The 12,450-nt window shown below is 46.9% G+C and overlaps 1 protein-coding gene across 7 annotated transcripts in view; it reads left to right on the forward strand.

Annotated features, from left to right (window-relative positions):
* Positions 1-2,297: 2,297 nt before the first annotated feature.
* CAMTA1 (calmodulin binding transcription activator 1) overlaps positions 2,298-12,450 on the forward strand; it is a 619,127-nt gene continuing 608,974 nt past the window's right edge. For 4 of the 7 annotated variants that reach the window (XM_077312347.1, XM_077312336.1, XM_077312339.1 and 1 more), the window contains exon 1: positions 2,298-2,995. In XM_077312347.1, coding sequence (XP_077168462.1) covers positions 2,971-2,995 — 25 coding nt within the window. In that variant the 5' untranslated portion in view covers positions 2,298-2,970. The remainder of the gene's footprint in view (positions 2,996-12,450) is intronic. The other 3 variants (XM_077312337.1, XM_077312338.1, XM_077312341.1) reach the window with 1 other exon arrangement.

The raw sequence follows: 12,450 nt of genomic DNA on the forward strand, positions 1-12,450 counted from the left end.
TACAAAAAAACCCTACCCCTCTTCTTATTTGCACTTCATAAATTATATCTTTCGCATCAGTTTCCTTAGAACAGATATTAAGCTAAATTGCCTGTCATTTTCTGGCTCTCCCATGGATCCCTGTTCAAAAGCTAGTGCCATTTGCACCACTTTCCAATCCTCAAGGGGGAAAGAAGGACCAGATTTCCCCTCCTGTAGCTTGACTCAGTTCTTAGTATCAAACTCTGGGTATTCCTGCGTTCATCTGAGGAATCTTTCTTCTCCAAATAAATCGCTAATTGTACCAAACTGCAGCCCTAAGGGGCTATATTATTTGTGACTAGAAGGGGACAGCTTGTCAGATCATGCACCTACTTGGTGCAAGTTTATCCTATCCGACCTCCAAAGAAACTGGTTTGGTTTCCCTCCTCACAACAGCCCGGCAAGGTAGGTTAGGCTGAGAGAGGGCGACAGGCTCAAAGATATCAGTAACACCTGCAGTTCAGGGCATGTGCATCTTCCTCCTTTTGCCCCCAGTTGAGACTCTCCTCTGGCCTCTTCCTTGCATCTTCTGTGTCATTCTATCTTCCAGTCTAGCTTCCCTTGTTTTTCTTAATTACTCCTTTCCTGGGGTCTTCTGCCCATATCTGGAACCAGAACAGCCAGCAGAAGTCCTTTGATGCACTCATTGTTAGAGACTTCACCAATATGCAGTCTCTACAATATCTATTTTCAGTGCAAAAATGTTCTGAGATAAAAAAAGGCACAAATAACCTATTTGTGGCTGAAATATTTTGCTGCGAGTATATCAGATTGGGACGCTCTGACCCCACCTAAGGTGGCTGGCAGATGGCACGTCCGGCTTAACACCTTCAGGCATCAGGATATGCCCTTTGCCGTCAACATCAGGCAGCAATGGATCCCAAGCTTTGAATGTTTATGGATTATTATAATAATATTTGAGCATATCACCATTGCCAAAAGCAGACAGGACCCAGAGGTCAATGTCAGAAGAACAAAGCTAGCCTCACTGTACAAACAGGGCGTGCTTTGCAAATGAGTCACGTCAGTACTGCAACAGAATGTCATCCAGCACTCATTGAGTCCAGTGGCCCCTTTAAGACCCACAAAGGTCTTACAGAAGGTGCGAGATGAGATGCATGCACATGACAACTCATACCTTGAATACAACTTTGTTGGTCTTTAAGGTACCCCTGGACTCAAACTTTGTTCTGCTGTTTCAGGCCACGATGGCTACCCACCTGAATCTATCTAGCACTGATGTAGTTCTTCATGGAGTACCTCAGTATAACTCATGGCTTTCCCTAAGTTGATTGTCTTTTCGAAACCTAGAGCCTCCTCACCCGGAAGGAATGCAGTCTTCCCAGGTTATCCCCGTCCCTTCCCTCTATAACCCCCTGGGGGTGGGGGCAATCTTCTTACAGGTGAAGGCGGCAACCTTCTCATGAGCTGAAGGCAGAGAAAAGAGTTTTTCCAGCCCAGCAATTTAGCCCCCTCCACTGCATCAGGCTTCTCCAGAAACAGCACCGTCGAGTACTGTCAGCCCTTTTCCTTGCACAGCTCATTAACTGACTGCGTTTTAAAATTGTTATTTATTTTTATTATTTTATTATAATAAAGGGTGGCTTACAATGGAACTTCCATGGAATCAACCCCTCGCAAAGAAACGTATCGGTCTGAACACGTTTAAGAGTTTTGACAATAGGAACTGGGGCCAAATAGAAACAACTTAGACAATCAACGTCTCACAATAATCCAAATTTAATCGTTTTATGGAATCATAACCGTGAATTATCACACACACCCAGGGAACAGCCCAGGCTGCTCAGCTCCCGCAAGCACGTGCTTTCCAGCGGCGCTCCTGCCGGCCCGGGTAGCCCTGGGCTCCCTGCCTGCTTTCGAGGCACACCCACCCATGGAGCAAGGCAGACTTTTCAGTGCACCGCCCAGTGCCAGATCTGGCTCCACTCGGCTCATCAGACGAGCTGCGGGGCTCCTCTGAGCCCTCGCTCCGGGCTCCATTCATGGGAAAGAGGGCACCCGGGAGCGGACCGCGGAGAGAACCCCCGCCCAATGCGTGCCGAGGATCCGCCACGCGCCCCGGCTATTGGTCACCGCGCCCGCCTCCACCTCCGCCAATCCGCTCCTTTGTTTAGGGTTAACGGGGTGAGGAGGGGCGCGGTTGCCCGTCAAGGCCACTGGCCAATGGGAGGGCTCGCCTCCGAGCCGGCCTTTGGCCCCGCCCCCCTCTCCCGGCTCGCTCTCCCTCCCTCCCGTCCCCGCCTTCTTTTTTAGTTCAGCGCTGCGCTGCCGCCGCCCCATTCGCCGGGCGGCGATTTGCGTCACCGCCTCCCCCCGCCTGCGCTCTCCCCCCGCGCGGCGACTGGCCGCCGGAGCTGTCATCGGAGGCGCCTTCAGCCCACCCGGCCGTCCCATTGGCCGCCCCCTCCTCGCGCAGCGCCCGCCGCCTCCGTCCCTCACGCCCCCTCCCAGCCATCATGGCCGTTGGAGCGCCTCCGATACGCCTCTCCTCGCCTCTCCCGCCCACCCGCCGAGCCGGCCGCCCGTAGGCCGCGGGCGCTGTCACTCAGGCCCATCCTCTCTTCCGGCCCGCCTCCCGCGAGCGCCGATTGGCGGCGCGGCGCGTCAGTGCCCTCGCGCGGCCAATCGCCACCTCGGGGCGTGTGTGAGGAGGCGGCGCGCGCGCGGCGGCCGGCCCGGTGGTGGTGGTTGGGCTAGCGGCGGGGAAGGAAGCGGCGGCCGCAGCAGGAGGGGCCGCGACGGCAGGGGGGAGCGACCAGCAACAGCAGCGGCGGCGGCGGAAACGGAAGCAGCGGCAGGAGGAGGAGAGAGAGGAAGAGGCGGGCGGACAGCAGCAGGAGGAGGAGGAGGAGGCGGCGGCAACGGCAGCGGCGCGCGCGCCTGCCTAGTCCCGGTCGCGAGGAGGAGGATGTGGCGCGCGGAGGGGAAATGGCCGCCGAAAACAAGCCGGAAGGTGAGCGACCGAGAACGGGCGGCGAGGGCGGCGGCGGCGGCGGTGATGGAGGGGAGGGCGCGAGGCTGACTGACTGGCTGGCTGAGGGCAGCCCGCGGGACCACGCATGCGCGCGACCCTCCGCACCCCCCCCCCTCTTTTTCCTCGGGCGCTCGCTCGCTCGCTTGCCCGGCGGGCCGGGTCCCGCTCACCTAAAGTTCCGCGCAGCCGCCGGCGGGATCTCCTGTCCCGGCGGGGGCCGCGAGCGCCGCTGCCCCGGGAGGGAGGGGCACGCGCAGGGGGCCCCCGGGAAGCCCCTCCCCCGGCCCCTCCCTCCCTCCTGCTTTGCATGTCCTCCTCGCGTGCCAGGGAGGAGCGTGTGTCGTGGGGCCCGGGGCAGCCCCTGGGTGGCCCTACCTGCCCTGCTCCAGGCGGGCGTGTGTGTCTGAGTGCCCCTCCTTGGGAAAGGGGGAGACCCCCAAAGAGAAGGGGAGGGTGGGTGTGTATGGGGGGGGGTGGAACCCCTTGGGCAGGGGGACAGAGACTGAGAGAGAGTCCTCCCGTGAAGGTGGCCCAGTCTGCAGAGCGCAGCGCAGGGGGGCATGTCCTGACACTAGGCTGGCTGGCTGGGCACCGTCAGGATGCGATGACGTGTTGAGGTGAGGTCCTGTGTGCCGATGGGTGCCCGGCAGCTATCACATGCTCTCGTATGCGCTCTTGCACACCACGAAGACGTAAGCCTCTCTTTTTCTCTGGGAGCGGGGCAGTTGACAGCAGGGCAGGTGTGGCGAGGGGATGGGCGGGCCACCTGTTCTTGCCTGGGCTTCGGGAAGGTCTGGGAAAGTTGCACCTGTGCCTGGAGAAAAGAGATGGATTGGTTTTCATCCACTTGGGGGAGAAGGTCCTGGGCAGGACACGGTTATTCTGTGTCTAACGGTTTAGGAAACCTCCTTGGATTAATGTTCTCTTGGCTGGGTTAGCCCTAGTCGCAGGGATCGCCGAGAAGGTCGTCGGTCCCCTTATACAAGCGTGTGCTGGAGAAATTAGGTCTTTAACTCATCAAGACAGAAATCTCCCTGGGATGGCCGGCACAGACCTGGTGGTACCCTACTGTAGAGGCAGGTTAAGACACGAGGGGTGCATTGAAGTCACACCACACTTTTGCATTGTTGTGCAGTTCTACGGTAGGTGCGCAGGTTTTCGCTATTCTCAAAGTTCGGAAGAAGGGGTGTAGGAAGTGGCTGGGATATGGGACAGGTGCAAAAGGAGTCTGTGCATACAACCTTTTTGATAGGGAATGGGCTTTCTGTTCTCTTTGACAAAGGCAGAGCCTAATGATGTAAATTCCGTTACTCCTTGGCACCCAACCCGGACAGGGTGAAGCCCTTGAACATTTTACTTCTTGAATCTGTGGAAAGTGGTGGGTGTATGATTGCTCATCGTTTGGCCTTAGAGGTGAGGACTGTTCCGTGCAAAAACAAGCGCATGGAGCTGAAAGACGAAAAAGAGCACACATTCTCCCTGATAGTATCCTGTACAGCTCCTTTAATACATATGGTGATGGACACGCTGTGTGAGAGTAGCTCATTTGTGTTTCTCTATGATAGAGAGTAGGGTAGATCTTTTGGATGATGGATCACTGTAGCTCATCATGGCAAGGGCCTTGTTAGCTTCTGCCCCTTCGTATTGCTCAAAGATAAGATGGTACCACTAATTGGAGGTGCCTGTCAGTGTACAGTAGATGCGGAGAAGAGCATATAGAAGAATTGATTTGTTTATGTCCTTTATGTGGATTTGTATGGTTTTCCATGCAGATAACATACTAAGAGGCAAATTTTACTACATGGAGACAGGGATGCTTTCTTAGGCCCTGTGCCTATGTTCATAATTGGCGTATATATATATGCCTCCTTTATACCACCTTCTGTTATCTTCACCCCATGTTTTGCCTCTGGATAAGCCCTAAAGGTCAAGGACTAATAGTTGAGCTTTAGGCTTGTCTTTTGTGACATAAACAGGATTGGTCAACTCTTTCACCAATCTCCTCTCCTGGCACTTGTCCCAGTAGGTGGGACAGTAGCTGCTCCTCTGTAGATGTTCTCCATCCATCTTGAGGCAGGGTCAGAACCTAATGTGGTGCACCTTCCGTTAGGGAGAGAAGGGCCATCTACTATTGATTGGGAATTTGTTCCTCATCTAGGTGGAGTATATGCATAATTGTAGGGTGTTAGTACCACCCTTTCGGCAAGAGCACATGTAAGAGGAAAGACAAGCATGTAGAGTTGTGAGACCAGAGTGGTGGTTCTCCATAGTGAATGCTGCAAGTCCTTTCAAAAAGCATTGCTCTTCTCTTAGTAGTAGAAGACATGGATCTGGCCCAACCTCTTCCTACTGTGTGAATATTTTTTTTTGCCCTGACAGGTCAGTTTTCATCTTTCTCACCACTGTCAAATTGATTCGATTATGCATGCCGCTTGTGTAAATCGATAGTTCTGTGTTAGTGTTTGAGGCAAACCCATGTATATTTCGACTTTGTATTCATTCCAATGGGGTTGGTTACCAGATTGTACTCCTGTCCCCTTTTCTTCCCCCTAATAAGTTGTAGGTTTTAATGTGTTTGCGTTCCTGATAGTGACCTGGGTGTTAATTACTTCAGTCCGACAAAATAGATGTGGGATGTTCAGTAGCTTTAAAGTGTGCATGCACTTCCTTTCTCGTTCGGTTGGCATCAGTAACGTGACTTTGCCCTGTGATGGCAAAGGTCAATTTTTAAAAATTAGACTGCACCTAAAAATGCAAGGGCAAAATAGTATGTATGGGGGTAGCTTTATTTATTTAATTTATTTATTTCTGCATTTGGGGCCAGACTGTTTGTATTGTTTTGGTGATTTAACTTTTAAGACTGGTTATATCTGGACTGAACATGCTACTTACTAGTCAGTTTGTAAGATAAGAATCTGTAACTTGATCACATTATAAACACTGGATTATAAGGAGAGTATAAGAAATGGGGTGCCCTGAACTGGTAGTTGATAGGAATGTAGAAGACCTTTGTAAGACTCAAATAGTATGTCAAACAATATACTTTCTTGTGTGTGTGTGTTGTGTTTGTTCAAATAATAAATCAAGTAAAATCTAATTGCTTTTGGGGTTAGTTTCGCAACAAGGGATTAAAGATTTTGCTTGATGTAACAAAGTAAATAATGTTGCTTCAGAGTTAGAAATAATTTCTAATATGACCTGTGAGCAGGCGAGTTAAAAGCCTGGGCATTCTTGGTGAAAGTTGAAGGGAAGGAGTTCAGTTTAGAAAAATCAAAAGATCAAAGATAAGGCTTTTGTTGCATATCCACAAGGGGGTAGTGATGTACTGTCTAAGAAATTTGTTGTAGCCGTGTTGGCTGATCCCTTTAAAAACATATTAAATATATACAGATCAAGGTAGTACATTTGCATTTTAACTTAACAAAATCTTTTAAAAACGCAAGAGCAAATATTTTAAAGGATTGAATATTCTGCTTTATTTTGGTTGTGTGTTCTTTTGGTGCTTTGGGATGGTCAAGTTTTCTGGCCAACCATTTGGTGTCAGGATCCCCATGTTCTTGCCAGGGCACAGGTTAAAGATGTCAAGTATTCCTTTCATATCATTCTGCAAATGCTGTAAGAATGGATGAGGGAGTAGGGAGGGAAGCTGTGACCAAACTTCAGCCATATGGATGTAATATTAGCTTTATTATTATTAAGACAAGCAGGGAACGTTTACTGTTGAGATTGAAAATGAAACTCCAAACAGTAGAACAGAACCATGCGTCGTGGTTTTATTATCTGTGTTAGTATTTTTTTTACTTCATTTACATAACATATAATTATTACGCCACATCTCCTGTTTGTGCTACACTAGCATAGCTGGAAATGGATATTACATTTCTAGATGTCAGCATCATTTTTTTTAGTGTCAAATTAGTTGCAATCATTTTTTTTTTAGTATCAGATTAGTTGTAAACTGTGTACTACATCACATTGCTTAGGCATACATGTGACCAGACCTTTTGGCTGTCCTGGGACATTTCCAGTTTTGCGTGATGAAACTGAGACACGGCTGCCTGTTGGCTTGTACAGGTCCTTGCACTGACCCTTGTGTGAATGTAAAGGCACAAAATACCTTTTGTGTGTGTGTGTGTGCTGGTGCCACAGTGAAATTGAATGTGCTATTGTTAGCGTGTTTGCTTTGTTCAGCAGTAGAAAGGAATAAACAATATGCAACGGTAACTTTTTAAACGTGGTAGGCAAAAAGGAATAGCATGCAGTCCTGTATGCATAGCCCCTAATGCATTAAAAGCCCTAATTTGCAACTCTTCATATTAGACTGAAAAACCCTCCTGCTTTTTTTTTTTTTCCTGGCTTCGCAACATCCTGAGCACCTGAAGCCATGATTTATTTCTACATATTATGGTGCTTCCATTTCATTTTGAAATACCGTTTCAGCCATTATGTGCAGGTGAGTGGATTCAGTATGGATTCATAGCTGTTTACCGATGACGTTGCTTGAATGATGTAATAAACGTTGTCCCTATAATACCTTCAGAAACTAGTTTTGGGGGACTTCTTGCATCAGAAGTTAGCTCCGATTGCTTATGCTGAAGTTTGCAACTTGGGCTCTTATTTTATTTTGGGACTTAAACAGCTGTTGTGTGCTGATTAACCTACAAGGTTGCTTATTTCTGTAATTTGGTATTGTAGAAGGCCTGCCGTAAGCCTTGTCCCTCATCCCTTGTTATAAGCGCGGTGGCTTTGAGCAGTCTTGTATATTGTTGGATGGTGTCGACTCATGTTTTGGTCATCTGTAATGGTCCTTAGGTTTCTTTCCCCCCAGTAGCTTACTTAATTCATGCAGGGAGCAGGTATGGAGTGGTGATGGGGGGTCTGGTAATGAGCATCCCTCCAGGTGAGCACACTGTCTTCCAGACCTTTTGGATAGACCATCTTATCCTTGCTAGCGTGCATTGATGCTCTGTGTCTGAGTGAAGTCAAGCTTCTATTACATAATTTTGAAAGAGGTTATACTGTCCTTTACAGAAGCCCGGATTATTCTTGACAACCCAGCAGTCATTTTTATCCCAACTTGGCAAATATTTGTTGTGGTTTTAGTGAGCTGAATTACTCTCTTCTGTTCCTTTTCTCCCTCCCCCCCCCCATATTTTTTTCCGGCAGTGAAATGACAAAATATTCATTGCTTAATCACATGCTACTTAACCTCTGTCAGAAATATAAAGGGAGCCGTTTCTCTCCTTTTAATGATTGTACGAAGGCAAGTATCTCACTAGTGGTGTTAATAATCAGAGATGCTGTTCCGGTTAACTTATAAAACTTAATGTTTAATATTAATCTCTGGACTTAACTGTGTGTGAAATCAGGTGGGCTGGCCATCTTCAAGACTGCTGCTCTTTCTATAGATTGCATGGGTAAGACATAGTAAAGCTGTACAGTGTCTTCTGTAAGTGTTGGAGGACAGGTCACTCTCTGGCTCTATATGTTCCTTATCCATGGAGATGGCCTCTCAGAATGCTCTCACTAAGCCACAAATATATTAGCTCCCCACCACCACAGTTTTTCTTTCCAAAACATAAACTCTCTGGAAGATATCCAAGTAGGTATCTGATGGGTGGGGGGATATGTTTAAAGAGATTGTATGCTGTCCTATGTATAGGGTCCTAATCCAGGGTTTCTTGATGGCCCTGGAAGGGTCTCCCAAATGGGTGGGAGTTAATTAATTTTATGTATATATTTTAAAATGTGTTAAAGATTTATTTGGTGATATGACCATATATGGTCATGTTGACCTGTTTCCCCCCCCCCTCCCAAAATGGCTGGTTATGGACCTGGAGGGAGTAGGAAGGGGAGGGGCTCCAGATGGGTATGCTTCCCAACCGTATTTTGCATGATCTTGCCACTTCTGGGGTTTCTCGAAGCCTGAGGAATGTTTCAGCGGTTTCTCAATGGTAAAAATTGAGAGAAGCTGCTGGTAAATGACACCTATTGGTATGGTGCATATCTTGGACTTGTTCCCTGACCATTTGAGCTATAGAAGCTGCTGTGCCAGAATCGGACACTTGGTGTGAACATCCAGCTGGAAAATGGGTGACATGGGTTGACCCTGCTGCATCCACATTGGCTTTTTAAAGATTGTGTTTTTAATCCCCCCCTTTGCTTTGAAGTGGGAATATGAGTACCTCGGGTAAACTAGGGTGGGTAATATTTGAATCATAATTTTTGTTTTTCCATTTTGTTCTCACAAATTGACCCTCTGTTTTGCAGTATATAGCAGCGTTTATTAATTAAAGGAACAATCAACGCATGGTTGTTTTTATTCATTTATTTTATATACTGACCCCCCCCCCCCGGAGGCTCAGAGTGGTTTTGAAAGTTTACAAGAATGTTCTTGCAGCCCAAAAGATATTAGTACCCTACATTTGTGTCCACCATTCTTTATTTCTGCCCCCTCCCTTCCCTACTATTGTTGCAGAATGGTTTTCAAGGGTGGCTTTCAAGTGTTCTGCCTCTTTTGGGTCAAAGCAATGCATTTTGAGATGGAAGTTGGGAGCGACATAATTGCCAGAACAGTGCTCCACCACGGTAGATTAAGAATGTTCCAGAACTGCTTTTCCCAGATTGCCAGCCAGGTATCTGTATTCAAATGGTGCACTTGGATTTTGAAGCATTTAGTACGTAAGTGAATATTTATGCCATGGTATAAAGATCAATATGGAGACAATGAGAAGATTAGTTAACAGGTGAGAGCTGAGGGCTACACAGAATGAGCAAAATCTGGTTTGTGAATTAGTTCATTGCTGAGTTCCATCTTGACGATAAATTGCACTCTGACAGTTAAAGAAAAGAGAGAATTTGGATTGACTATAGTTTTGCAGTTGGGAGTAACAAAACCACCAGTCTACCCCTTCAGTTTGCTGAAGATGTCTCTTGCATAACAGAACACTCTTTTCCCAATGATTTTCTATGCTTTCTTTACTATACGCTTTGGACTTGTTCAGAATTTAGGTTTTGAAGGAGCTCTTTTGGGTTTGACTCTATTCTTTGAGTGCTGGTAAAGTATAGTATGCAGCTTCTCCTAAAAGTTCCAGTTTTATTGACTGGCCATAGGCTGAGGGCAGCATACCATCAACAGAAGCATCTCAGCGGTAGAATTTGTGTTTAGTCTATCACAGTTTACCTGATTACCTTGAGGATTTGCCAGAATCCACAGCTGTCCTTGAGCTTCTCAGGCATGGCCCGGGTAAGAGTAGCTGCTACCTTTCAAGTGTTTGTAGGATTAAAGTAATAGAACCATGCCTGTGGGAGAGCAGATTGAGCTCAATTTGAAAACCGAAATCATGCTTGCTGTTTTTCAGCCTCGTAAGAAATGTTAAATAATACTTTATTCAGCTGACTTCATTTAAAAGCTGCTGAGTGACCTGTTAGGGGAATTAGAGGCTCTGAATAAATGCAGTGGCGGGTTTTAGATTGGTATACTACTTATGTCAGCTTTTTGTTTCATTGAGATTTCGTTCGGCATTTTGATGGTTAGGAAAACTAGGAGCGGGGGAGACCCAAGTGTGCCAGCCCAGTCATCTGATAGTTGTGCAGTTAAGGTCTCTAGTGTCTCATCTAACTCCTGGCCAGAATGTGAAAGCCTCGTAGTTCCTATCTCATGTACCCTGTGGTCACAATACCAATGGGCAGCTTGCAAAGCTCTTTTGACCTAGTGGTCCATTCTCATGCATCATTTGTTAAAAAGCTGTATATGAGCATCCGTGGCCATGCTGTCACCACTGTGACTTTGACATGTTCTGGATTGGAGTCTATATCAGTTTAGTAGTCCTTTGTTTGCATAAGTTTCCCGCCCACATGGCCTTTTATTAGCCTAGTGCAAGGAAGTGGTCTTCTGTTTTGTTTCTATAAAAGGTTCGGCGATCCCTATCTTTTACTCCTTAGCTCTTCCATAATTATTGTTAAGTGAGGGCCCCTGTCTCCAAAATGAATTTGTCTTGCCTTTGTTGAAGACGGTGAAAAATGAGTGCCTAGAAGCAGATGTGTTGGCTCCAGGGCTTTATAGGAAAAAGGCTTGCTGGCTTGTCTCATAGAGCAGGAAATTCTACTGGGGTATGGTTGCTTTGTTCATCTCCAAGAGCTTGTTGAATTTACAGCCTGTCACCCAGATGGCTATTTTTAGTTCTACTACTGCTTTCCAGATAATTTCCTCCTCTTTGTTAAAGCTTTTTGTGTGTGTTAAAGATTAGTCTTAGATGTATTTGATCTTGCCCAATAATTTGAGCATTGGTTAGTGACTGCAGTTCATTTCCTGCATTTGGTGGGAACCTGCTGTCTCTGAACTGAATGGAAGCATTCAAGATGACCATTCGCAATATTCAGCCATGTTTTCAGTAGGGTCCAAATGGTAGCTGTAGCTCTATGACCGACTCGTTTTTCCCTTCACAGGTCTCAGCTGGAAAATAAAGGTGCTGTGAACATAAAAATGGTGTACTTTGAATAGGTAGTAGTTAGTTGCACAAGAGTAATTGTATCAGGGGAGTTCTACTCTGGAGAGAACTTGGTTTGAATTAATCCGATAGTTTGCTCGTGTTGTGTGCTAGGCTGGATGACTGACAGGATCTTCATTCCAACGTTCTTGTCAAAACTTCAAGAGAAATGTCTTAAATTAGATAATCACGCTACAGTATGTTTCCAATGACATCGTTATACCCTTTCTCAACAATACTTTCCTCTGTGCCAGAAGGGATAATCTAGCAATTCTGCTCATGAGCAGTAACTTTGTTAAATACTTCTCACTGTTCTCATTCATTGGTTGGCTGCTGAATTTGGAGAAAAGTTTCCTGCCGAGGCTCTAGCACAGGGGTAGTCAAACGGCGGCCCTCCAGATGTCCATGGACTACAATTCCCATGAGCCCCTGCCAGTGTTTGCTGGCAGAGGCTCATGGGAATTGTAGTCCATGGACATCTGGAGGGCCGCAGTTTGACTACCCCTGCTCTAGCAGCTTTAACGTCCAACGCCTATCTCTTGTGGCAAATTATTTAGCTCCAAAACATAAATTTTCTACCTGTTTGTGACCTTATCTGAGTGTGTGGGATAATAGGGGCAGCAAAAGGCTTGAGCTGACACAGCTGGTTCTGTTAGTATTGAGAAATTTTCCGAAAAGGGCAGCCAAGCACTACACAAAGGTTTGTTAAACAAATGTAGCCGGAATAATTCATTTTGGACTGACTTAATCACGCCCACTCTTGTTCAGACTGATGTTGCTTATGATATAGGCCTATCATAAGAGCATAAGGTTGTTTGTGCTGCCCCATTTCAGGCTGCAAGCGGGGGCTCACATGATTAAATACACATTCATACAAATTGTTAGGCATGAATTTCCCTACCTGCTGTCTGAAACTGCGCTCTAAGAGAATCCTGAATGCTGAAG

This window comes from Paroedura picta, chromosome 15, assembly GCF_049243985.1.
Source record: "Paroedura picta isolate Pp20150507F chromosome 15, Ppicta_v3.0, whole genome shotgun sequence".
Taxonomy (NCBI): Eukaryota; Metazoa; Chordata; class Lepidosauria; order Squamata; family Gekkonidae; genus Paroedura; species Paroedura picta.